The sequence below is a fragment of the Lutzomyia longipalpis genome, chromosome 4 (genome assembly GCF_024334085.1).
Source record: "Lutzomyia longipalpis isolate SR_M1_2022 chromosome 4, ASM2433408v1".
Classification (NCBI taxonomy): Eukaryota; Metazoa; Arthropoda; class Insecta; order Diptera; family Psychodidae; genus Lutzomyia; species Lutzomyia longipalpis.
Window position 1 is genome coordinate 7,026,561 of NC_074710.1, and position 26,141 is coordinate 7,052,701.

At 34.2% G+C, this 26,141-nt stretch overlaps 4 protein-coding genes across 8 annotated transcripts in view; 2 read left to right on the forward strand and 2 right to left on the reverse strand.

Annotated features, from left to right (window-relative positions):
- The window catches only part of LOC129795941 (uncharacterized), a 53,928-nt gene extending 50,035 nt beyond the window's left edge, over window positions 1-3,893 (forward strand). For all 3 annotated transcript variants that reach the window (XM_055837507.1, XM_055837509.1, XM_055837508.1), the window contains exon 13: window positions 217-3,893. In XM_055837507.1, the coding sequence (XP_055693482.1) occupies window positions 217-381 (165 nt within the window). In that variant the 3' untranslated portion in view covers window positions 382-3,893. The remainder of the gene's footprint in view (window positions 1-216) is intronic.
- Window positions 3,804-9,196, reverse strand: LOC129795943 (phosphoenolpyruvate carboxykinase [GTP]-like). Of its 3 annotated transcripts, none has more exons than XM_055837512.1 (3): window positions 8,775-9,195; window positions 7,610-7,991; window positions 3,804-5,979 (listed from the first exon to the last, which is right to left on the reverse strand). In XM_055837512.1, exons 2-3 carry the CDS (start codon window positions 7,642-7,644, stop codon window positions 4,053-4,055), a joined length of 1,962 nt encoding a protein of 653 aa, XP_055693487.1. In that variant the 5' UTR covers window positions 7,645-7,991; window positions 8,775-9,195; the 3' UTR covers window positions 3,804-4,052. The 3 variants fall into 3 exon arrangements, with proteins under 3 accessions (XP_055693487.1, XP_055693486.1, XP_055693485.1); XM_055837511.1 differs by having other exon boundaries at window positions 8,648-9,195; XM_055837510.1 differs by having other exon boundaries at window positions 7,610-9,196.
- A 7,640-nt stretch (window positions 9,197-16,836) lies between these two features.
- Window positions 16,837-17,636, reverse strand: LOC129795944 (protein LTO1 homolog). The gene is made up of 2 exons (XM_055837513.1): window positions 17,075-17,636; window positions 16,837-17,005 (listed from the first exon to the last, which is right to left on the reverse strand). The coding sequence occupies exon 1, from the start codon at window positions 17,508-17,510 to the stop codon at window positions 17,115-17,117; it is 396 nt and encodes a 131-aa protein (XP_055693488.1). The 5' UTR covers window positions 17,511-17,636; the 3' UTR covers window positions 16,837-17,005; window positions 17,075-17,114.
- Window positions 17,637-21,146: 3,510 nt separating this feature from the next.
- LOC129794486 (phenoloxidase 2-like) lies at window positions 21,147-25,803 on the forward strand. Its single transcript, XM_055835237.1, has 4 exons — window positions 21,147-21,468; window positions 22,648-23,773; window positions 25,081-25,262; window positions 25,346-25,803. The coding sequence occupies exons 1-4, from the start codon at window positions 21,156-21,158 to the stop codon at window positions 25,801-25,803; spliced, it is 2,079 nt and encodes a 692-aa protein (XP_055691212.1). The 5' UTR covers window positions 21,147-21,155.
- Window positions 25,804-26,141: the final 338 nt, after the last annotated feature.

The following is a 26,141-nucleotide window of genomic DNA, read 5'->3' on the forward strand; positions in this document are numbered from 1 at the left end:
TAAGGATATTTTGTCAAACTGACCACGCAAAATGAATTTAGCGCGCAAAATTGTCCTTCAAGGACAGCAAAACAAATCTTCTGGCAAATATAATTTTCTCATAGAATTTTTGCCAATAACAATTTTGATTTCTTTCACACGCAGATGTCCCATTTTTGCGTGACTTTCCGCCCAATTTCCCATGAAACTCATTTCCTTCGCTCTCTGTCTCACCAGATTCGCCTCAAGGAGACGCGCGACAAGAAGGCAGCAATATGTGCCACAAAGATGCGCAATTCTCGCACACACATGTCCCTCCACCTGGCCAAGGAGATCCTCCAGAAAATCTGCCTAAGTGATATTAGCAAATCCAAGAGCTGTGAAAATCTCCATGTGTTATAAGAAGGAGTATAGATTCGGAGGTTTGCCCGCATGAGGAAGCCTGACAATCATCTGGTTGGTTTCTAAGGTATCTATATAGACAACAGAAAGGACAGCAAAGCAGTATTAGGAAGAAGAATGTCGAATTCAATTAGTCACAAAACAATAGACAAGAATCATTGATCAATTGAAACGTGGGAAGACAAGTCTGATTGACTTGAATACCAAAGTCAATTCTTCTTTTGCAAATCTTTAAGTATTTTATTTTCGTGATTGATTTTTTTTTCTAATTCTCTTTTCATTGAATTTTGAGGGTGTTTGAACAGTTAAAAAAATAAATTTGCTTTATGTGACTAATTTTGCCTCCATAAAAGGCAAAATTCTCAATAAATTTGCGTTAATTTTGCTCTTTTCATGAGCTACATAATTTGATTGCTCATAAACAATTTGATTTTTTCTTTGTTCATGAATAAAGAGGATTCAATCATAAAGCAAATAATTTGATTAGTTTTCGGTCATTCAGTGTATTTGACAGAAAATTAATTAATTTATTTTGAACTCACCAGAGTAATGATTAAATCAATCAGGATACACCACTTTGGGAATTTTGTGGGAATTAAAATTTTCAATTCAATTAAGTAATAATAATGAAAATTTTGTCAGGCACCCCACATTAAAGTCATTAATAGCGTCAATCAGTTAATGCAGCTATAATAATTTATTATAATTCGATAATGTTATTTAATATGATTCATCATAGAAATTTCTCGCTCTGAAAGGAGATTATTCATTTCGCAGCATTCACGACTTTCTTAAAAAAATTCAAAGCACAAATAGAAATATTTTTAAAATTGGCTTTAACGGTTGAAAAATTTTTATAAAGCCTTTCCATTTTCAATTGAGAAAATTGAGATAATCTTTTTACAAAAATACATGAATTTGGGCTCCCATTTGTACTTTTTCTATCGTTATTTAATTTTAAACCTCTCAGCGCTTGTTGAAATACAATTATAATGTTTGGAAGTGATTTTATAGATGAATTGCGAGGGTTGCGAGCTTTGAAGCTCATGCTTTAACTATGAAAAATCAGACTGCTCTATTTTGGTTGTTTTAAACACAAAACATGCTCAAAAGCTTCAATAAATTATTTCTTTTATTTTTTTTTCTGCAAAAAATATCGATATAGAATACAAAATCAATAAAGCTATGAAGCATATGTTTCATGCACTAAAACACGGGCTGTAGTACAGTGGAAGCGTACGTTTTTAATTTTTTTTTCTTAACATTCGGAGGACTTTACTGGTACTTGCTACCAATTGGAATCTTAAAATCGTCACAGAATATTATCTATTGGACTTATCTCGATGAATTTAGCATCTATGTGTAGGGAATTTTAATTACTTTAAGATAGCTGAAAGAAAATCTCGAGAAAAGTCTTTTCTTTGGAAGATAATTGAGGTCAAAGTCAGAATCCAACGCGGAGGATCAAATTGGTAATAACTACCAGTCAAAATCCCATACATTTTAGCCATGGTTTTGAGGTTATGTTTCCCCATATTTCCCAAATAAAGTACCCTTGTTCACTTTTCCTCGGTGAAAAACATTAATGTGGACTAATTTTATTGCCGGAAGTGACTAAAAAGTTACTTTAAGAATCAAAGTTTGTGATGATTTAGGCGCAATAATAAATTTTTGCAAAATTTTAGCTAAAAAATTCGTTTTAATTGGCAATTTTGCATCGATTTTACGCAATTTTTTTTCAGTGACGATTTTCTTAATTAAATGTTTAGTAATTAGGTGTAGAAATGCTTGAAGAAGATTAAGGATTAGTGAAACTTTCAATCCTCGTTCAATAAACTGATTAATAATTAATTATTGAGCATATTTTATCAGCTGGTAGTTATTACCAATTTGATCCTCCGCGTTATGTGCCATATGTTGGGTCCTCCAAGTGTTAAATATTCTCGGCTGTTCTCAGTGGAAAATATAAAATCTATTTATTTTTCTTCAATATTCTTTGACTGTCTATCATTTTGTCATGCTTACCAATTAATTTTCAATTTTAATCCATGAGAAAACATAAAAATGAATAAACTCCTTTCAAGTATAAAAAACCAGCCACATACATAGACAAAGGAAAAAAAAGAAGAAAAAAATGCTTTAAATGTGATATGAAAGAATAACTTTTTCTCGTGAATCGTCCATTATTCTGAGAAATTTTTAAATGCGACGATAACTCTGCGTATCCTTTGGCGCCATATTCTGTTGTGGCGAATGGTTCTGACATAAAAGGTAAACTTTCGTACATAAAATTGACATTAATCAATAATTTTAAAACATAATAATATGAAAATTATAGTCTTGAATATAATTCTAATATAAAATAATAAATGTAGAAGTTTTATGAAATTGAGTCAATACAAAAAAAAAGAAAAGAAAATTAATTATCATCCCTTCGACTGTTGTATTGATCTTGTGAGAAAATTAAGAGTAGCAGAGCGGCCTAAAATTCTAGAACCAGATAAAGATATATTTTAAAGCACCACCATCTTTATCTTCATTTAACCACACATCTTTGAGGTTAAAAAAATCCATTTAAAACCATTTAAATAGTCCTAAAATTGAGTTTAAGAAAAAAAAAATATCCTCAAAATCCCAGTTAAATGATTCTAATAACTTTAAAAATGAATTCTAAGAAGTTAAACACATTCCTTTTAATCCAAAATGAAATTAAAGAAAAATGTAATAATGTTCTGAACGTGAAAAATGTTAATTCTAAATATTTTATAAATTAGAATTTAGTGTAAAGGATTTAAAATTTCTCGACATCATGAGGCCTATTCCAAGAAACTTTTTGTATACTATACTATTACACAAGATTTTTCACATTAAATTTTAGTAAAAGTTTATAATGGCTATTTGTTTTAAAAATTAAGCCAAAAACTTTAAAAATCTCTAAATAATTTCGATTTTTATATTTAGACAAAAAAACGCGTAAAAATAATTTTTCCAATTATAGGTTAAGAAACACTCTGTCTGAAGTTTGCGATACTTATTATAAATTTGAATCTAAACTGTCTTTGAAAAAAATGGCCGTCACAGTACCGCTATCTCTCCATCTTTATTTCTTTCAGTCAGTTAACTTATTGCAGAAAACTTACCTTCTATTTCCCTTTTCTAACTGTTTTATGTGAAAATTTAAATGAAAATCATTTAATGTGTAAGGAAAACCTTCTAGGCTTAAGATTTAAGATGTAATTTGACTGACAATCATCCTTCATATCAAAAACTGTTGATTGCATCAAAAGTAATTGTTCAATTTTTAAAAAGAAAAAAAAAAGGTTTCTTCATTTTCTTCAACACACAAGTAGAGGAGGTTAGAAAATTCAAAATGGCCGAACCAAAATTATATTTAAATAAAGAAGAAAGAAAAAACTGTGAAATACCGGTATAAAAATAGAGTTTATTTTTCCTATATTTAAAATTGATGTACCATTAAGATTAAAAAAAATTATACAAAAATCATATCACAAGTTATGTTTTTTCTGCTTTTTTCATTCATTTCTTTCTATCTTTCCTATATATACTGTAATATATTCATTTTCTTTTTAAGTTTATACGTTCCTTGAGGTTAAGAATTTAACGGACAAGGTTTATTTTGTTTGTTTGTTTCTGTTTAAATGCAATGTCTGTTACAAATTGGCAATGCGCTGCTTGAGAGCATCGAGTTCCGTCGCAATGGCCGGAGGTAGATCGTTGCCAACTTGATTATCAAAGTACTTGGCAATATCCTGGACTTCCTGCTCCCAGAAATCTTTGGGGAGTGAAAAGAGCTCATCGAGATTCACCTTCTGCCCCAGGCCGTCCACATTGAGTGCCTTGGCGGTGGGAATACGACCAATTGCGCTCTCCCTGAAGCACTCTTCGTCATCGATACGACGAAGGATCCATTCGAGGACACGGCAATTCTCCCCAAATCCTGGCCACATGAATTTCCCCTGGGAATCCTTACGGAACCAGTTGACATGGAAGATTTTGGGTGCAACGCCACCAGCCTTTTCGGCACGTTCCTCCATTGTGAGCCAGTGCTTGAGGTAGTGCCCGAAGTTGTAGCCGAAGAAGGGTCTCATGGCGAAGGGATCGTGCATGATCATCTTGCCACGATGCTCTGCAGCTGCTGTTGCCTCACTCCTCATGGATGCCCCGACAAAGACACCATGAGCCCATGAATTGGCTTCGTAGACAAGTGGAACACCAGCTGGGCGACGTCCACCGAACAAAATGGCGCTAATTGGAACACCTTCTGGATCCTCCCAGGCGGCATCAATGATTGGGCATTGTGCAGCTGGTGAGCAGAATCGGGAATTGGGATGGGCAGCTGGTGTGCGTGTCACCCCCATCTCCCATGGGCGTCCCTGCCAATCGGTGACCTTCACGCCAGGCGTCAAAGTGTCTTCCATGCCCTCCCAGAAGACACCACCATCGGATGTTGAGGCAACATTTGTGAAGATTGTATCCTTGAAGACGGTCTTCATTGCATTTGGATTAGTTTCATCAGACGTCCCTGGGGCTACACCGAAAAATCCATTCTCCGGATTAATAGCCCTCAGCTGCCCGCGTGAATCAAACTTCATCCATGCAATATCATCCCCAACGCATTCAACTTTGTACCCAGGCAGTGTGGGTGTCATCATGGCGAGATTTGTCTTTCCGCAAGCAGATGGGAAAGCCGCAGCAATGTAGCGCTTCTCCCCATCGGGATTTGTTATTCCCAGGATGAGCATATGCTCCGCAAGCCATCCTTCCCTCTTTGCGATGGTGCTGCCAATGCGCAGGGCGAAGCATTTCTTCCCTAGCAGGGAATTTCCACCGTATCCCGATCCGTAGGAGACAATATCATTAGCTGATGGCTTGTGCAGGATAATTGTGCGTTCGGGATCACATGGCCAGGATGGCATATCAATTTTTCCCGATTGTGGTGCACCAACTGAGTGAAGGCAACGCACAAAGTTACTATCATCATCCTGCAGGAGTTCCAGCACAGCTCTTCCCATGCGTGTCATGATTCTCATGGAGGCCACAACGTATGCGGAATCAGTGATCTCCACACCAACTTTAGCCAATGGCGATCCAACGGGTCCCATTGAGAAGGGCACCACGTACATTGTACGTCCCTTCATGCATCCAGGGAAGCGATCCTTGATGGCCTTATCGTAGTCTGATGGTGCAATCCAATTGCCCAAGCTTCCAGCAACACCCGCCTTGGGTGTTGGAATTGACTCCTCACGTGTCTCCGTGCAGATGAATGTGCGTGATTCCACGCGTGCCACATCAGCAGGATTGGTGCGTGCCAACCAGCAGTTATCGTACTTTGGCAGCGGCACAATGGTACCCTGTTGCTGCAGCAATCCCAAAAGACCACGATATTCCGCATCGGTTCCCTCGCAAATGTGAACACGATCAGGTGTGCACAATTCCACGGAATCCTCGACGAATTTTCGTACGCGCGGCGGTAGACGGCTCAGTTCAGCTGAAACGCCTGCAGTAGCTGCCTTCGTTGCCACCGCAGACACAGGGATGGTCTTTGGTGAGGCATAGTGACCAATCTGGCTTGGCAATCTGCAAAGAAGGTAAGAGAATGTTTTTATTATTCTTCTTTAAGAGACAGGAGGATTGATCTTTGAAACTAACGCATTTTTTGAATAAATTAAAAATGGCCGTTCAAATAGACCCAAATACTAGCTAAATTATGAAAATATCTACAAACAATTGAATGTTTAAGCATAAAGACGAAGAGTTTATGCTAGTCCCAGTTCCCTTTTCATTTTAATGAAATTTCTTTAAAAAACGAAGCTAAATGAAGCTTCAATTTTTGAGGTTAGGTTGAGTACCTCAATCGCCATATTGGAAACTTAATAAAATGTCTTTTCTTCATTCTCTTTAACTCTTTAGAAGCTAGGTAGCTAATATAATTTGTAAAAGTTATCAACTAGATTAGATCTATAGACCTCTGAACTTTAAGCTTCTATTTAAAACAATAAAAAAAATGATAATAATTTGTTGTTTTTTTTAAGGAATTAAAGAAATAAATTAAAAATATTTTCCTTGAACAATATTGATTGAAAAATTTATCTAAGTTAATGAATTTCGATAATATCCTTTCATAACATAAATAAAAAACATTAAAAAAAACTTTACTAGGTTTTCAAGATGGCGTCAGAAGGGTTAAACAGTCTTGTTTGATAAAAAGTTTTGAAGAAGACTTTAACCCTTGAAAACATCTAAAATTTAAGTTTTAAACCTTTATTTAATGACTAAAATATTACGGAAAAAGTTGTTAAAATTCTTGATAAATATTACCTAAAACTTTAAATAACTTTTAAAATTATGTTAAAATGTTATTCAAAAGCACAAATAACTCGTGAAAATAATTTCAAAATAGCAAAATTATGATTCTCAGGGAATATTAAAATGCCAAAAAATTCAAAAAATGATTTTAAAAAGCGACTTTAACCCTTTCGCGTTCGCGTGAAACGTGAAAACACTGAAACGTTTGATCTTTTCATCATGAAATTCAATCTGTGGATGCTTTTAGAGAACATTTCTAACTCAGAACGTTTGTTTTTTGTCTAATTTACATGAATTAAACGTATTTCTGTGTCTGAAAGACAATTAAATTAATTAAAATTCGAGTAAATAGAAAGGACTAAACACGTCTTAAAGTGGTTTAAATTTAAACTCCTTTTTCTGATTTTCTATTCGTTTTTCTTTTCACTTTTTTTTTTTTTTTTAAGTAGAAAAGAGAATTATGCTATGTTTTAAAAAAAACTAATATTCGAGGAAAAGTTTAATCTATCTCCAGCGACAAGATAGAGCAATTCCAATGCAATAAAATCTAATAAATCTAATATTGACTCAATCCCAAGAAACTTGTCAATTTAATTTCTGTACTGACCTCATTTCTTATTCTCTCTTACTCATATTTTATTGCATCACTTTGTTCGATTCTATATACGGAAGAATTTCACTACAAATTGCTTTGTTTAAGAGCTTTTCCGCCGAAAGGAAAATGAGATAAGGGTCACAAACACAGAGAAGAAAAAAAAAACAGATAAGGAAAATTGACTGGAAAATCAATAAATTCCCCAATTGCGGAAAAAAAATGATAAAACCCCTCAAAATACCAATCAGTAGGTAATACATGGAGTGCAAGAACAAAGGGACAATAATAAGAAGTATCTCAACTTACTGTGTGGTGAAGTATTTCTCGATGACTTCAGGCATTGTTGAGTTTTGTACGAGAGATGAATTTCTTAATGAAAATACTCCGAAGAATGGATTTTGAGATTACTCAAAAATAAATTTGATATAGGAACAGCACACGTGAATATATCCTAGAAGTAATCAAAGAGATTCCAGGACTTTTGGCGCTTTTCACTGTAGAAAATTTGCTTATTGAACTGTTCAGTGTAATTCATTTACGTAGGCGATTTAATTGGTGAAGAAACCACGTTCTAATTTTTTTTTCAACTTTTCTTGTTTTTTGGGGAAATGAGAAAAACCACACTCGGGGTCTTCCGCTGTGGGAGCCACTTGAGAACTGAATAATTCAGCTGGTGCCAACGCTGGGGCTTTTATAGCGAAAAACTTGATAAGGTGGGGACATGCTTGGTGGTGGCTGATTGGATGGATTTGGAGGCTCGCTATGTGTGGCACGCGAAGTCTAAAAGCGCGCTGTTGCGTTGCTCCCCAAGCTCAGTGGAGACCCATTAATCGGGCATTTGTGCCCGACCGGCTGATAGTGACGCGCACTGGGGAAAAAAAGCGCGCGAGCTGTTGGCAACATCATTGAAAAACACGCGTTAAAATGGGCAATGTCTTGTTGGTGTGATAAAAAATATTAATTCAGCCTCTACAATGTGCAAATTTGCTTTGTTTTTTGTTGCTGTTGTAAATACGTTCAGGAAAAATAAGTACCCAACCCCCTAAAACCTGGATTGTGCGTCTATTTGCCACCATCCATCTGTTGATTCTCCCGCGCATTTAATTTAATTGATCCATAATCACCGCATTGTTTATGCCAAATCCACCAAAATTCCGCGATTCTGCAAACATCCTGCGGGGTAGCTATATAGCTACACGAAGCTCACAAAGTAAAGCCAAAAAATTGAATGTCATCTGAAGGAGAGTCTTCGAACTCTTCATGGCATACGGGGCAGCTTTATATTATAATTTTGACTATGATATCGCATAATTGGCAAGATAATTGGGAAAAATATATACATACAAAGATCAGCCTCGTGCTTCCCCCCCCAAAGCTCATGCTTATCACCACCACCATAGTGTCCAATCAGCAAAAACAATCTGTATAAATAAGATGATTTTTCGGTTTGAAAACCCATAAAGACGTTCACCATAAAATGTTAATCACAGGCAGGAATTAATTCCCGTTTAGGATTTCTTTTCTTAGGCTTTGGAAAAAGAAGAAAAAACTTTGAAGTTGTCTACAGATTTGTAAACCAGTTTGGAACTAAATTGAATTGGTTGGAAAACCAAAACAGAATAAATGATTCAGTTTAAACTGATTTTCCGGCTCTTTATGCGGTTTGAACTGATTTAAAGTTTTTTTTTTAATTTCACTTGAGCACAGAGCTTTAAAACCACTTTAAGGAAAATTTCAAAACTTTTTTTTTAATTAAATAAATAATTATTTAGGCTAATGTAGGCAACTGACGTAAACTAGTTAGAAGCGTTCTACACACAACGTTAGACGATTTTACAAAGTTTTAAAGCACCAAGATTGATTAACAACCTTCCACTTGAATGGTCCGTATGCAACTGACTGAATTCTTTAAAGTAAAGACTGAAAAACAGATTTAAAAAAAATATCAATAAAGATGGAATTGTTTGTCATCATTATGAAATAATAACGTAAGCTTGACTAAATGAATCACAAAGTAAACGAACTTTTGTTATTCCGTATTTACTAACCCGGGTTTGTTTATTGTTCAAATCTAAAGAAAGTTTTAGAATTTCTACTAGAAACTTTAAGAATAAGTTGAGAATTTACTTCAAAAGTAATGAAAAACGTTGGAAAACAGCTCCAAACAGATATCGGATAAAGAATATAAAGATTAGAAAATTTTTGGACCTGATGAACGGTTAGTTTTTCTCTGGAATAAAATACTTTTCGGTTTATTTTTCTAAAAAATCAAATCTTCATTTATCTAGCAAATATTCTGAGTTTCCTGCTGAATAATCAATAAAATCTTAATTATTTTCGGTTTTTTTTAACTATGTTTATGAGTAATATCAAAAAAGCTTTTTGATTGACTTTGGAAAAATTATTTAGGAATTATTTGATAATTATTTTTTTTATTTAAGATTTTTTTGTTAAGAAAAAGATATTCTGTTTAATTTTCTTAATATTTTTTTTACACTTTTTTCCATCAATTGTTATGGAATTGATGTTCTTATAGACGAACGTTCAAAAGCTAAGTGCTGGTTAAAGTTATGTTTAAAAAAATTAAGGATAAAATATTTTTTAATGATTTTTACAATAAAATAAACTGAATGATGAATTTCCGCGGAAAAGTGGTCAAGACGGGAAGGAAGGATAACGGAACGTTTTTTTGCAATCAGCGACGTTTCGAATAATTTATATTAATCTTCAGGCTCTCAGAATATACATACAATTAGCGTTACAATTAGTATATTACAATTAGTTGAATTAGCGAGATTTATCATACTAATAAAAATCAAAAAACTTTTGCAAGAACAGTTAAAGGAAAATTCTCTAACTTTGTAATTTTTTAAAGAACAGTTGGTACGTGTCTCGGCTAATTTTTATTTTAACTGTAATTCTTCTTTCCAATAACTTTCTATTTTCTTGAGAAAGAAATCTTTAAAAAAAATGTTTACAAATAAATCTATTAAAATTTATGAAAGCTACAAACCTCGAAAAGAAAAAAAAAAGAATTATTCTTGAGTTAATTAAGTTGATTAGAGATAAGGATTTTCCATCAGTCTGTGCATTAATCCACCCCCCGCCCTTTTAACTCCCCCACCCGTGTCAATCAAATTCCAAAAGTTTCAATAACAAAGTCCTCGCAATTTCATCTATTTATTGCATTTGTGTCACACAGTGGATCATGGAAAATACAAATTCCCGCCCGAGGTTTTCTTATCATGTTTCTATGGTGTCAAAGTGTAGTTGCGATAAGAGGAGTTTCATGTTGCTTTTCAATCACTTTGTTTTGGACTTCTTGGAGCCGCATTTTGGAGGCTCGACTCACAAACACACCTCATATAAGTAAATATAGAGAATGGATTGGTCAGCAACTGGTCTGATGGAGGTGTGAATTCTTCATGAGTTTCGATGCCAAAGTGGTTTTTCACATTCACATCTCAAACGTCCCAAAACAATCAACTTAACGCTCCAATAGTCGTTCACAGAAATTATATACATTTTCCGCCACACGAATTGGCGACAGAGGTAAAGTTCAAGAGCATCCGACGGAAACTACTTCTTACCCAATATTAATCCAACTATATCCCTCTTTATGTTTTGAATTTGTATCATCTCAAAAATCATGAAAATTCACGTGGAAACGGTAAAGAGGAAGGAAATTCTTAAAGTTTTTGCCATTCGATAAATTTGCTTCTTTGCACCGAAATCGTGATAAGATGTTTTTATAGATTGTTTAGATGTTGAAGAATTTGCTGTTGCTATGCCACCATTCTCGTGTATTCGCGTCTCTCTATTAGCACCACGAGACGAAAATATTAGAGAGACAATCTGTTGAATATCAGCTACGAGCTGAAAAAAATTGAGCAAACTAAGGAGAATGGTTAAAGCAATTTTGGGGACCTTTTTGTGGTCATTTTGGTTTCATTTGATTAAAGTGTCCGACGTAAAATTAATAAAATCTGATGTAGAGATTTTTTTTTAGATTGAGGCCTGGATTGAGGTCTTTGATTCTGATGAAAAACTCTTTTCATATTGTTGGGATTTTTATAATTTTCTTATGGCAAGTTAGTTCCCTGGTTAGTTCAGACACATTTCATAAAATTAGAATACGATATATTAATTTTTTAAGTTTCCTAATTCTGCGTCTAAGTTACTAGTTATGTATTTAAGTTCCCTAATTCTGTGTTTAAGTTACTAATTTTACGTTTAAGTTCCGTAATTTTGCGGCTAAAATGCTAATTTTGTATCTAAGTTGCCTAATTTTTTTATCTAACTTGTTTAATTCTGTGTTTAAGTTTTTAATTCTGCGTTTAATAGAATAATTTTATAGATATAGAGATTATGGTTTAGTTAAATTTTATTTATTTTGTAGAACCTTCTTGGAACTTTCAACGAATTTTAAGAACTTTAAGAAGTAACACACTCATTTTTTTTAGAACTAACAAATAATAACTAACGAATTCTTAATAGAATGTTAGGTAGAATAAAAATAGAAGTTTGATAAAAGAAAAGAGAGAAGACAATTTTCGAGAAATTGCGTCTATTGCGAGTCTTGGAAAATATCAACAGAATATCATGAAAATTGTAACAATTTCCTCGTCTTTTTAATTCAAGTTGGTTTACTTTTAAACCATCACCAAAAGCCTGTTACATAATTAAAGGTTATTAATAAACATTGATATAAAATGCTTTTCTGACGTCAAACTTATTATAGCTAGTTTTGACCCAGCAACATTTACTTATAGCTAGACCAATATTCAAGTCTTTAAGCTTTACTGAAGAGAGCAAATGAAAAAAAACCCGAATTTGCATTTTAAAATATCTTCGTTGATTTATTTTTGGTTGAAGCATCACTAGGGGAAAGAATAGAAAATACAAAAAGTTCATCAAATAATTATGTAAATTTAACATTTTTTTTTTTCAAAATAAAATCTTCCTATCATGATCAGAATCATTAGAGAAAAAAAACATTCTAAACTGGCCAAATTGGTTTTTTTATGTTTACATTTTTTTTAATACCACGTCGGTGTTTATTTGACTTTATAGCAGCTCCACCAGCTGATGAAATCCACATAAGAATTTTATCATCACGCGTTTCTTTATATAAATTTCTCGGGGATGCGTGAGGGAACATTTTAATTACATCAGCCAAAAGACGAAGAGAGAGAGCAAGAGAGCTTTCTGATTGGGGGATTGTGTATTTTATTATGTTTTGCCAAATGTTCCTCCGAGAAAAAAAGTCAGGTGATTTCTTTGCTGCTTTTGCCACTCCCAAGATCACCTTGGACGCCGCGCCATTCTCCTGGAATTTTCTTCTAATTTACTCATGAAATGCGAAATGTGTGTTTGATATGACGCTTTGTTTGTTTTATTTTTACAATATTTAGAAAATATCACGTTAAAATGAGTTTAGAAATTAATTTTTTTAAGGTAAAATTCTTAAGAATTAAAAATACAAAAGATGTTGCCAAGTTGAAGCTGTTGAAGTTCTCAAAATTTGTTTAAATGTTTGAGAAGTTGTTTCATCAAATATTTAGTCTGTCTCAAGAGCTTTTCTCTCACATCCATTCATTGTGTGAGTTTGTGCCCAAAAAATGTCCCAAAAGTTAACTAGTTTCATTCGGATTCATTTGCCCTTTGAATGTTACACTGAAAGTTTTATCCCAAAGTCTGTGCTTCGCTTTCTTCACAGACACTCAACATTAGGCAATCGTCTTATCAGTTTATTTATTAAAAATTTCTATGAGACGCATAAACTACTTTTTGTAGCTCTAAACTAAATTTTATTCTCGTACGAGGTAAATTGTCGCTTCGCTCCAATTTACCTCGCCCCGCTTCGCGGGGATTTGTTGCGCTTCGCGCAAATTTTAAAGAGAAAATAAATTGTGATGGTTTAAAGGCAGATTTGGGCCATTTATCGATCCCAAAAGAAAAAATTTGCAAAGAGAAGAAATCAATTTCATACAACACTTTAGGCGCCAAATTCAAAAATTCGCAAAAACAGCATGAAATCTCTATGGGGGCTACCTGAAGGGGGGCTTTGGGAGGAAAATGAATACGGCCATCTGAAACCACCTGTTATAAGGGGCCTCTGTACCAAATTTCATCGCGATCGGACAAACGGTGTGGATTTGTATAGAAAAGTCGGAACGACGATTACCAACAAACAGGCCTTTCTTTATTATATAGATAGATCCAAAGTCTTCCGCCTTTTACATGGCGTTGCTCCAAAAATAAGACAACCGTCTTGTCTGGTGGGCTTGTGCTTCCATGGAAAAAAAGCCTCCGCAATCGCAATCTCCTGACCTTTCTTCTTCCAATTGAATTCGCACTAGGTCCAAAAATATCTTGCCAACACAGAAAAAAAAGAAGTCTCATTAATTGAGAGAACCAAAGCTCCTCAGCTACACATTTAATAAAAAGAAAAAAATAAACTTTGCGATCCCCTTATCAGTCTTCAAATTAGCTCTGTACGTGTTAGAGAGCTCGCTATGTGTTTTTGCAAAAGCTAAATAAAGGCTGGGGTCTCCGCGAGCATTTTCCCTTATCTCAATGGAGATTAAAACTCATAAAGATTTTTTTTCACGTACATTTCGCCGGCATGAAGAAAACGAAAGAATCACAGCTAAAAATGAAAGGAAAAAGAAAAATAAAAGAAAATCTCTTAAGCCATAGCAACAAGGAAATGATGAAAATTCCTCTATATTGACCACTTCACTTTGTTTTGATTGTATAGCTAAATTAGGGATTTTCTCATTGACACCAAAATTACCACATATATATTATTTTCTTAGGGAGATTTATTATTGTAGAGCAGCGACGTGACGCATATCTCTACTTGAGATCTGGTCTAAATGGGCTTGTTTACAGGAAAATCACTTTTTCCTTTTGATCACGAAAAAAATGGGGGAAAAACAGTAAAGAAAAATAACTGATAGCAGACGGTGGAAAGTGATAAGGAAATCTAATAACATTAACGTGTTATTAAATGTTTGTTATGTTCACAAAATATGTATTTGCCATGATGGTAAATATTTTTGATCATTGATCTTGAAGATAGAAAAGAATATTTTTTATTCTCTTGTTTATTTATTGCTGCTTGTCTTTAATAAATCTGCTTTTGCAAATGAGTTTATTGAGAATTTTTAAGTTTAACACCCTATAAACATTTGCTCGAGTCAAATATCGCCCAATAAGTTTGATCGAAGATTGCTCTAAATTACTTCAAACAGTTTAATTTTGCACAATGAAACTGTTGAAAGTTTGGGAAGTTTTTGATCAAACAAACTGTGATACTATGTAGGCTTTCAATCTCAAACATTTATGCTGAATATTGCTTAAACTTGGACTCAAATTATGGCCAAACTTTTTCGTTAAAATCTTCTTACTATATATTTTTTAAAATGTTTGATTTTCCATTTTCATTGAATTTGTCGAATTGATTCAATTATGAAAAATAACAATTGTCCAAATATTGATCAATTTTTGAGTCTAAAATGCTCCGTGAATTATGCAAGCTCAATTTTTTGCCAAATTTTCTTCAATATCTTCTCAATATTTTTTTTACGTTTGGTTTTCCATTCCAAATAAATTAATGGAATGATCTAATTATAAATTGTATTTCTTAGAATATTTTTCTCAAATCATTTTTGTGCAATATTTGTCTAAATATTGATCAAACGTTGAGTGTGTAATTCTCCATATTTTAAACTCAAATTTTGGTCAATTACTCAAATTTATTTTGTCTTAAGTTTTACTGTTTGAAAAAAAATTTCCATTTGGCAAAAGTTTGAGGTTAAAATAGGTAAAATTTATGACTCCAATATTGAGCAATGTTTGGGCAAATATTTAATTTATGTAAAATTCTTTAAGAAACATTTATCAAAATTGAAGCAATTCCATAAATTTTTGAAGTAGAAAATCAAACGATTAAGAAAATATTGAGAAAATCTTATATAAATGAAATTACTAAATAAACATGAAAATGATTCAATGAAATTATTTGAAAGGGAAAATTTAAATATGTCTCTAAGTGGCTTTTGTCTCAACTAAATGGAGCAATTTCCTCACATCTAACAAATTCCTAACAACAATAACCTGAAGACAAAAAAAAGTAACGATAAGCCCCAATAATATACAGAGAAATGTAATTGGATGACAAAAAGGAAAAGCAGAGGGGCTCCTCCTATATCACAAGCAATTACATTAATTTTAATATGAATTGCTGCCACCAGAGATTACACACAACCTCCGTGGAGATTTCCATTGTCAGTGAGAGGTCTTTGAATTTGTGGAATTGTTTCCCTCTCGATTGGGCAGGAAATGCCACAAAAAGCGCCTTATCGGGAGCACCGCACTGAATACTTTGGCAAACAAGCTGGTAAGAGGAAAATGACTTGTCTGACCCCTCATAAGATGGGAGGCCTGGTCGGTCGTAAATCTCACATGAATCTTGTAGAATTCAAGCCAATAATTTTACAGCATTTTGAGAGGCAAAGTGGGATTGTTGTTGCATTTTGCCATAGAAAATCGGAGCTAAAAATGATTGAAGGGAGCTTTGTAAAAGGACTGGTGCCCCAAAAAGCTCTGTTCAAATATCAATTTCATTCCAAATGAAAAAAATAATTCGCAGAATTAAATAATTTGATATTTTATATAGAATATTGAATTTTTGTTAAATGCCATCAAAGGCATAAATAATCCAATTAAATGACCAAAAAATACAATACAACAATATCGCTGTATAAAGTTGCCATAAATTGTAATAAATACTATTTGTATGGTTATTTCGTTTATTTAAATTTCAACCAATTCATTTTTAATGAGATAAATTGAAGGGTGGAAAGTGGCTTAATTATTTTTGTGTTCACAGGACATTGTTGAATAAAATAAATAAACAGTGAAATTTTAAAAGATTGTGGAAAATGTCTGGGAAAGATTTTCGCAAAAATGAACTTTCCCCTCTTTGTGCATGAAGCATTATGCATCAATGCTATTGATAATCATATATTCTAACTCACAGAAAACTAAAAAACAAAAGAAGTTGATGAGAGTATGTTTGAAAATATTTTAAGGAAAATTGCTTCTGACCTTTTGAAAATACTCTTTTATTATTTTTGCGACGTTTCGGAGCTTTATTTCTCCTTCCTCAGGCATCAATAATTGAGGGTATTTTTGTCAAATTAATTTTCACTTTCTGCATCCACTTTGCACCAATTACGGTTCTCATCACCATGGCTTTTTGACTTTTAAGTCCAAGTCAATTTGTCAATCAATTTGGCAAAAATATCCCAAATATTTATGCCTGAAGAAGGAGAAATAAAGCTCCGAAACGTCGCAGAAGTAATAAAAGAGTATTTTCTAAAGGTCAGATCCCGCGTTTTGACTCCCACAACATTTACAAATTGACCGAATCTCCAACATTGAAAATTGCTTCTTCCTTGAAAATTAATAATCCTAAAAAAAAATCCCAAAATTGCCTGAATTTTAATCTACGTGAAATAAAATTAAAAAATATCTTTGTAGGATTTTTTGTTAGTTATTTATTAGTTTCTTATTAACAAAAATACCACATTTGAGGTAAAAAAATATTAAGAACTTCTGCCAAGAAAAATTCCCTAGTTTACTAAAGTTCTCTTGCTTTTCCTGATGCTTTCTGGAACATAATGCTTCTGCCTAAAATAAGAAAAAGAATCTTAATATCCTCTCAAATTACATTGTAATCTTTTAATCTTCAGAACTCACCTATTGTAGGCTTCAAAAAAAAAATTTTTTTAATACTTTTTTAAAAGCTGAGATCACCGGAAGAGCTAAAATTACTCTTAAACTTCAGGAGGGCACAAACTTTGCGAAATTGTCCACGAATTCGCTGAATTTCATGTCCAAAATCACAATTTGTGTCATTGAATTTGGGAAAGTTTTCCAGGGATTCTCTTAAATTCCCCAATGAGGCGACAACTTTGTCTTCCTTGTTGTCCTTAAAGGCTTCCACGATGCCCATGTAGTACCCCAATTCTGCACCAAATTCCGCTCCTCTGTGGTAGCCTAGGTGGTAGGCTTCGGTATTCCCGGCTGTTACTCCTCTCGTGAAACCCTCTTCGTAGCCTTCCTGGTTGATTTTATCCTCTGCTAGGGCGATGTCGTCAAAGACGTCGTTGATGTCCTTCTCGTGATTATCCATCGTTAAGAGAAGTTTCAAATTTTAAGAACAAAAATTATTCTTTCTTTAATTTAGTTATAAAATTTAATAAAAATTTAGGAATAGAATAATGCTAAAATTCACATGTTGATTGTTTTCTTTTCTTTCTTGTCAAGCAAATTATAGTTTGTGGGGGAATATTATAGGAATTTCTTTCCACATAATTTGAAGACTTTTAACGGTTACCTATATACCTATATATGCATTGAAAAATTCTATATATACATCAAATATATATATATTAAAAAATCAATTTTATTTTCTCAGAAAACATAATTTTAATTAAAATCAAAAATTAAATAATTAAAATGTGAATAAACTTTGAGAAGAAAACTTAATTTTCAGTTATTTTTCCTCATTTTCCACATACAACATATGAAATATTTATGCATGCCAGTGTTGCCTTTCCACATATTGCACAATAGATGGCGCCACGTTTGATAGCGCTCTCATAAATTAAGTAAATTTATCTGAAAATCATTAAACATTTTCCCAAAAAAATAAAATATTTTTAATAAAAATAAATGGAGTGAAAAATTCAATGATTCACCTGCTGAGAATCTCCCGTAAAAGAAAAGCTTCCCGCCCAAATTCCATCCCATCTGCTGGCATCGCACTTGAGATGAGTGGCCGTTAAGTGCATCTCAATGGGTTATCCACTTTGCAATGCTCATTGCATAGCTTTCTAGCCATTTCTCATGCGTGCGCCCGAGGTCAATTGGATTCAATAAACACCCGCCAGAATGTCTGGCATGGTGCGCGATTAATTGAATCAGTGCTGGTCACAGAATGCAGCTCAATGTTACCCCAACAATTTTCCTGGTCATTCACACTTTCGGTCTCCCTTTGAGCGAGCGCATTGAATCCTCGCTGCAAAAATTTTTGAGCTCATCAGCAGATCTTTGTCCATAAATTTATTATTTATTTGCAGAGAGTCTCGTTGGAGAGATAAAAAGAATGGAATAAATATGTGTTTTCCATAAGTGGAAGATAGGGCACACCAATAGACGAAAATAGCTCGCTGCTCGTGCTTGTGAATCCAATTATCGTCGATGCGTCCCTATCGATTGGGGGAGTCTCAATAAAAGTCGCAGGGGGAGGTATTTTCCACCAAATGAGAGCATTGCAATGGACCATTTTATAGCAGGTGGTAGCTGTTAACTGTTGGCAGTAAATTAGTCAATTAATTTTCCTCCGCATTTCCTCATTTTCCCCAAAAAAAAATTCATTTTTAACTTCCATTTGTTGGTCTTCGAATCAATTAAAAGAATTCAATCATGTCAAACCCTTCGAAAGTTCTTTCAAAATGAATTGAATAAATTTCTAAGAAAATGTTCAAATGGAAATCAATTTACCTTACAAAAAATCAGCAGAATTTTTAAATAATCAAGATCCTTGGACTGTGCTGTCAATTATCTTTCAACCCCTTTTATATTGAAGAAAAAATACCCCATGAAGGACAAGAAATGAGGTTGAAACGCACTGACAATGAAATACGTGGCATTTTTACTGCACAAGAAGAAAAATATGCATCATTCTTTATAGGGGAAGTTTGCCTGAATATGACCTGTAATTAAAAAAAGTCACGTCTTAAAGGATAAAATTTTTAAATTAAGGAATTTATATTTTTGTTGGTGTAGGATAAATCCTTCTGATTGCGTCAGCCAAGGGACGGTATAGGTCAACCCAAACGCATCCTTTCAATTTTAGGGGTCAAAGCTTTCGACGCTTCTGTGCGTCTTCCTCAGTAGACAATTGTGTCTTTGTTTGGGAATCGTCGAACGTCTGAATTCTGTGATCATGCAGATTTTTCTGTAGGGGGATTCTCTTTTTTCTTTAATTTTCTTTCAGGAGTTTATACATTTTGTATGGAAAAGATCATTACACGGACGCAATCGGGCAAAGAAATCACCAAAGAGACTTCAAATATTTCTTTTTAACTAAGAACAGTTAAGGAAAACCTGCAAATATTTGTTCTAAAATTCAAAGAATAACGTCATAAATGTATCTTTATTTGTTTCAATATATTTAGCACAAAAATTCCTTGTCTAAAATAATCAACGAAGCATTATCATGAATATTTCATGCTTTAAAAAAGATAAAAAAAAGACAATGATGACGTCATTATTAATAATTTTAATCGATTATCTTCCGAATTTTCTCAGTTGATCTCAGTGTAATATCACAGCTAATAATGGAAAGTTTCTTTAACGATCTTGCTGCAATAATAAATTCCTTTGATATAAAATACTTTGCCTTTTAAAAACCTTACAAATGGTCAAATTTGTATCATCTTCCCCTATCTTTAGCAGTCGACATGAGAGTTTCCTCCACAACACCTCCGTACCCTTAATTTAAAATGCCACCTACCTGCAATTTAGATCTCTTATCAAAATGCAAATGTACATATAGCAGAAGAATTATTGTACTCATGGCAGTTTGACAAAAAAAACTATCCCACTTTCGTGGCTTTCAAGAAAATTACAATTAAATAGACGAAGAATTTTTTTTATTTCATTTGTCGTGTAGTTCCTTCGTCACACGAGAGACCAGCAGGAATTCCACCCCCTCTAATTGAATTTATGTCATGCACTTTCCACGTCGAATATGTAATACAAAACATAACACTGCATGAGGAAGAAAAAATTTTACGAAGAAAGGCACGACAAATTACAGCATGATTATTTTTGCAGCTGGTGGTGACCTAAGAGGTCAACAAAAAATTTTGTATTATGTTGATAAAATCGAATGCCCTCTAAATGATTCATTTTTGATGAAATGAAAATCATTACTCACGGGGATTGATGAAATATTTACTAAATTAAGGATATTAATGAATTTTTAAAAAAAAGGTCATCAATGGCTTTTGAAAATGATTTTTCAATAATAACTATCGCCTTAATTAATAACTGAAAGAAATGGATTACTTAACCCTTTGAGGACATTTTTATATACTCTTTAAAATAACTTTAGAGGTAAAAAAAAACGTTTTGACTGAAAAATGCCCCCTGATAGTTTCTTGAGAATAAATTAGCGTAATAAAAAGACTACGTGCTTCAACGTTTTTGCTTCACGTCAAAGGGTTAATATTTAATTATTCTCATTTTTAAAATTTTTTTTTATGTAATTTACATTAAGCCTTTGCATTTTCTTTCTATTGAATTTTAAAGATATTTATCAAGTTTTGTTTTGTTATTTTTCATCATTACCTCACGATGAACTTGACCGTGAACTCTTGTCGCAACCACAACCAAAATTCGCTCTAAGACAGTGACTCTAACTGTAGCACCCCCGAGTGAGAGTATCACCGCAAATTGACTTTCGCTATCACTTTTCCCCTAAAATATCTAAATAAAATTGATTGTGGTTTCTATTCATCCGGACATGGCTCACAACTATAATAGTTGTCTGACTCCTAAGGCAAATCAATCCCGTGGTTAGTTTTTTCGGGTATTTTTTTTTTAAATCCCTTGGTCAGCTGCATGCAAAGGCAAAACGAAAATCACGATAAGAAATTCCACGGGTGATGGTATAAAAGTTCCCGAAGGAGCTTTTCCAGAGTTCACAGTAAATTGGAAGTGAAGGTGATCACAAGTGAGTGTGTGTGATAAAGTGAAGTGAAGAAAAATGGATGAGAAGGAAGTGAAAAATTGTCTCCTGTTGCTCTTCGATAGGCCACAGGAGCCTGTGTTTGTTGGTAAAGGCAAAAGGAAGAAAGTTGTGTTTGATGTGCCGCAAAAGTACCTTTCGGATCAGTACCGTCCTCTTGGTGCTGAATTACAAAATCGTTTTGGTGAAATGGCTGATGATCGTATACCCGTGAAGAATATTTCTCTGCCTGACTTGAAATTTCCAATGGGCCTTAAGCGCCATGAGCAATTCTCCCTTTTCATTCCCTATCACGTTAAGATGGCTGCACGTTTAATTGATATTTTTATGGGTTAGTAATTTTAGTTTTTAAAAAAGTTTTTGTGGTGTAATAGTCGAGGAAATATTATAGTTAACAAAAAGTGAAGTTCTCTACTAAGCCTAACTAGTCCTGAGTTTTATTTTAAAGTTAGGCTTAAAACTCTTATTCTATAGACTTAAATTTTTCTAAACTAGACTTTAGGATTTTTAGTTAGGCCTAATATATTTTTTAATTTTTTTTTTTTTGTAACCCCCCCTTACCTCCCCCCCCCCTAATCCAGTCTTAAGCTATACAGCTTATATGGACTGCCGAATCCAAAACATATAACATATAACATTTTTAGTACATTCAGTCACATTCACACTTGCACTCCATTCATTCTAATAAACGAAACAATTTTTCTCAGTGGTTCTATGAGCTTGTTTTCCAAACAGATCGCTAATATGTCCCTAACAATAAGGTTAGGTGATACAGCGATGCAGCAGTTCACAAGCTCCTCCCTACCATTCACATACCGTGAGCATGAAAAGAGAATGTGATCCACATCCTCATACAGCCCGCACTCTTCACACAGCGAAACTTCCACTATATTTATTCTGTTCAGATGCGCTCTTAGCCCGTAGTGGTTCGATATCAGACGACTAACTTGAGTCACTGTCTTCCTATCCATGTTTTTCAAATTTTTACACCAGGGCTGAAGAGCGCAGTCTGGCAAAATAGAGTGGCAGTATCTGCCCAACTCATCCTCCTTCCATGCATCCTTCCACAATTTCGCACACTCATTCGTAACTGACGCAAACATATTTTTTAAATTAGACTTATGTTTTTCAAGCTAGAATTTAATTATTTAGTTTTCCAAACCTAGGCCTTTAGTTCCTTCGGCATAGACCTATTTTTTGGGTTGGCTTTCAAGGTTTGTAGATTAGATTTTGGCTGAGTCAAGGCCTAATGCATTTTTGGGTGACTTTTACAAATTTAGACAAGAAAAGACGATCAAGTGTGTAAATTTTGAGTCTTCGGGCATTGAAATTTGTAAAAAAAAACAATTCAACTAATAACTGAATAATAAAAACTAAAGTTTTCTTCAAAGTCTTAAGCCTTATTTTAGAAATGGACTTAGCTGGAATTTTTGTAAAGAGTTTCACTTAAAAAAATCTAAAAATCAGTTCAATTTACAAAAATCATTTTATTAAATAAAAAAAAAACTAGGAATGCGCAACGTGGATGAATTGCTAAGTGTTGCCGTTTATGCGAGAGATCGCTTGAATCCATACCTATTCAACTATGCTCTATCTGTGGCTCTTCTTCATCGTGAAGACACCCAAGATGTCCCAATTCCAAACTACGTTGAAACATTTCCCGATAAGTTTGTGGATAGTGCCGTTTTCGTTGCATGCCGCGAGGAAGCAGCCATTGTTCCTGAAGACTCTCGCAGATTTATCATAATCCCACGCGATTATACGGCATCGGATCTAGATCCCGAGCATCGTCTTTGGTACTTTCGTGAAGACATTGGAGTGAATCTACATCATTGGCATTGGCACTTGGTGTATCCATTTGATGCTAGTAACCCTGCAATCGTTAAGAAGGATAGACGTGGTGAATTATTCTACTTTATGCACCAACAAATTGTTGCACGATACAATTTCGAGAGATTCTCCAATAGCTTGAGACGCGTGAGGAGATTCAACAACTTGCGGGAACCCATGGAGGAGGGATACTTCCCAAAGTTGGACTCTCTCGTGGCAAGTAGAACATGGCCTGGTCGTGCTGCATTTTTAAAAATCAGAGATATTATTCGCGATCGTGATCGCCTAAGGATAGACGTGAACACACTCGAACGTTGGCGTGATCGTTTATTCGAAGCCATCCATCAGGACTATGTGATTACTGATACAGGCGAGAAGATTATGCTTAATAACATAAAAGGAATTGATATCCTTGGTAATATGATCGAAGCAAGTATCCTCTCACCTAATTATCAATTCTATGGGAATTTCCACAACATGGGTCATGTCTTCATAAGCTATGCGCACGATCCCGATCATCGACATTTGGAATCATTCGGTGTTATGGGTGATACAACAACATCAATGCGTGATCCAATCTTCTATCCTTTCCATGCGTACGTTGATGATATTTTCACGGAGCATAAAATGCGACTTCCGCCCTACACGGCGGAAGAACTCACGTATCCAAATATTAAAATTACCAACTGTCGCGTTCAGATCGACAACACCGGGGAGACAAATGCATTCCGTACACGCTTCCAGGAGAGTGCAGTCAATTTAACACGTGGCTTGGATTTTGCTGCACAAGGGGATGTCTTTGCAAAGTAAGTTTAATGGGACTGTGGGCGTAGTTAAGGAAAGGATTTATCCGTCTGTACAATTTGACCAAAATACCCACGCGAATTGCCATGGGGTAGGTGACTGACTTTGAACTTTTTCACAAAATTATCAAATTTATTCAGTCAAATAAGCTTTCATTGACTTCTTACCACACTCTAATAAAAAGTCTTAATATTTCTTAAGGTGTTTTTTTAAATAAAAAATTCAAAAGGTTTCTTAAGTTTTCTAAAAAAGGTTTTCAGTGTTCTTAAAAAAACTTTTTTTTTTTAAGTTTTCTTAATCGAAACTTAAGAATTAAGTCAGGCAGAATTGCGCTAAATGCATAAATTTTGAAGGTTTTTCCTGATCTCCTTTGGGCATTAAAATTTGTAAAAAAAAATCTTCGAAAAATATTATATGAGGAATGATTCAGCCTGACTTGAAACAAAATTCTTTTAAAGAAATTTAAGAAAAAACTCAACTTTTTCTTATGAAAACTTTAAACATTGGGTCTAATTCAGCGACCAAGAAACCCTTGAAATCTTTCAATTTTGTACTGAAATTTCAAGATTTCAAACGAATTTCAAGGGATTCTTGGTCGCTGAATAAGGCCCATTCTTTAAAAAAAAATCCTTACTTTCGCCTTAGAAAACTTAAGAAATAATTAGGAAGAACTAAAAAATCTTAAGTTTTTCTTAAGAAGACTTGAGAAATATTAACTTTCGCTCGAGGAACTTTAAGAAATCTTAACATTTGCTTAATAAAACTTAAGAAATCCTAACTTTCCGTCTTTGCATTTGACACATTTCTTTCTAATATTTAAATTTTTTTTCAAACGTATAAAATTTCTTTTAAAAAAATATTTTCATTTGAATCTTTCTTAATTTTTTCTTGTCATTTTAAAGGTGTAGTTAGGTGAATAATTGGTTAGAAAGGACGCCTAAAATTAATTACTCTAGCTTAACTCTTTAAGGTCTATTGGGTCATACATACGCTGACCCATAGGCCCGATTTTAAAATGTTTCATTTTGTATAGTTATTTTATGGATATTGAGTCCAAATTATTACAAAACTATGTCTTTACTATCCCTGATCATTTTATGACTACAGAAGGACATCCCCGAGGACTCACAGGATCAGGAAGGACGAAAAATCGAAAATTTTAGAGTTGAAATTTTTTGTCAAAAATGTGTTATTTGAGCTCAAAGAAACCTTCAAAAATTATTTTTAGTTCAATCAGCTTGCTAGATCGATCGCGGACCTTTATGGTTAACCCAAGGATCATTCTCCTTAAGGAACCTCCTCTTTTCAGATTTACTCATTTGAATTACGATAAGTTTACGTACATCATTAATGTGACGAATTCCGGTAAGACTAATGCTCTCTGTACTGCGCGCATATTTTTGGGACCTAAGTATGATGAACGTGAAACTGAAATGGTCTTTACTGATCAGCGTCGTATGATGATTGAGCTAGATCGTTTCGTTATTTCCTGTAAGTTTGATCCACATTAAGGCCTTTTCTATGATTTAAATTTTATTTTCTAGTTATTTTTATTCATTGTTTTTAAACATTAGGTCGTCCTGGTGCTAATACAATTCGCCGTCGTTCGACGGAATCCAACTTGACGATTCCCTTTGAAAGGACTTTCCAAGATTTAGACGCAACCCCTCCAGCGGGTACAGATGCACAGCAACAATTCACATTCTGCGGATGCGGTTGGCCACAGCATATGCTCATCCCAAAGGGTACCCCTCAGGGACTTGCGTGTCAGCTGTTTGTAATGCTGAGTAACTACTTGGATGATCGTGTGGAGCAGGATCTTGTGGGCACGTGCAATGATGCCTTTGAATTCTGTGGCGTACGGAATCGTCGCTACCCGGATCGTAAACCAATGGGGTACCCCTTTGATCGTCTTCCACGCGATGGTGTTGATGATCTCAATGGGTTCCTCACGCCCAATATGACCGTAACTGATTGCTTCATTTACAACAATGACACCTACCCAAATTCAGATGCAGGAAAAACGATTTAACCTGCTGGCCGCCAAGACCTTGGAGCTTCCTTAGAGCGCCAAGGTGGGGTCGTTGAACGACCCCAAGAAGGAAGTCGATTTTCTCATAAACTATAAAACCGGGAACTGTCGGGTCACTACCTTTAGACTCCTTATATAGTCCTCTTGCCCCTTGCATCACAAATTCGCCACCCGGAAACACGCAGAAGAAGATATTAGGGAAAAATATTTTTCACTCATTTTTCACACTTTCTTCGTGAGAAATTTGCTACGAAGTTGACCGCAACTGCTATTTTTTTTTCACTACTTCCCCACATTCCCCTCACTTCCCGCACCGTGATAAATGGCAATATTTCTCG

Excerpts from the sequence above, each read along its gene's own strand:
- LOC129795943 (XM_055837510.1), bottom strand. The coding sequence starts at position 7,644 with ATGCCTGAAGTCATCGAGAAATACTTCACCACACA. Across the intron at positions 5,980-7,609 it reads GAGAAATACTTCACCACACA|ATTGCCAAGCCAGATTGGTC; the intron begins GTAAGTTGAGAT and ends CCTTCTTTGCAG.
- LOC129795944 (XM_055837513.1), bottom strand. The coding sequence starts at position 17,510 with ATGGATAATCACGAGAAGGACATCAACGACGTCTTTGACGACATCGCC.
- LOC129794486 (XM_055835237.1), top strand. The coding sequence starts at position 21,156 with ATGGATGAGAAGGAAGTGAAAAATTGTCTCCTGTTGCTCTTCGATAGG. Across the intron at positions 23,774-25,080 it reads CAAGGGGATGTCTTTGCAAA|ATTTACTCATTTGAATTACG; the intron begins GTAAGTTTAATG and ends TCCTCTTTTCAG. Across the intron at positions 25,263-25,345 it reads AGATCGTTTCGTTATTTCCT|GTCGTCCTGGTGCTAATACA; the intron begins GTAAGTTTGATC and ends TTTAAACATTAG.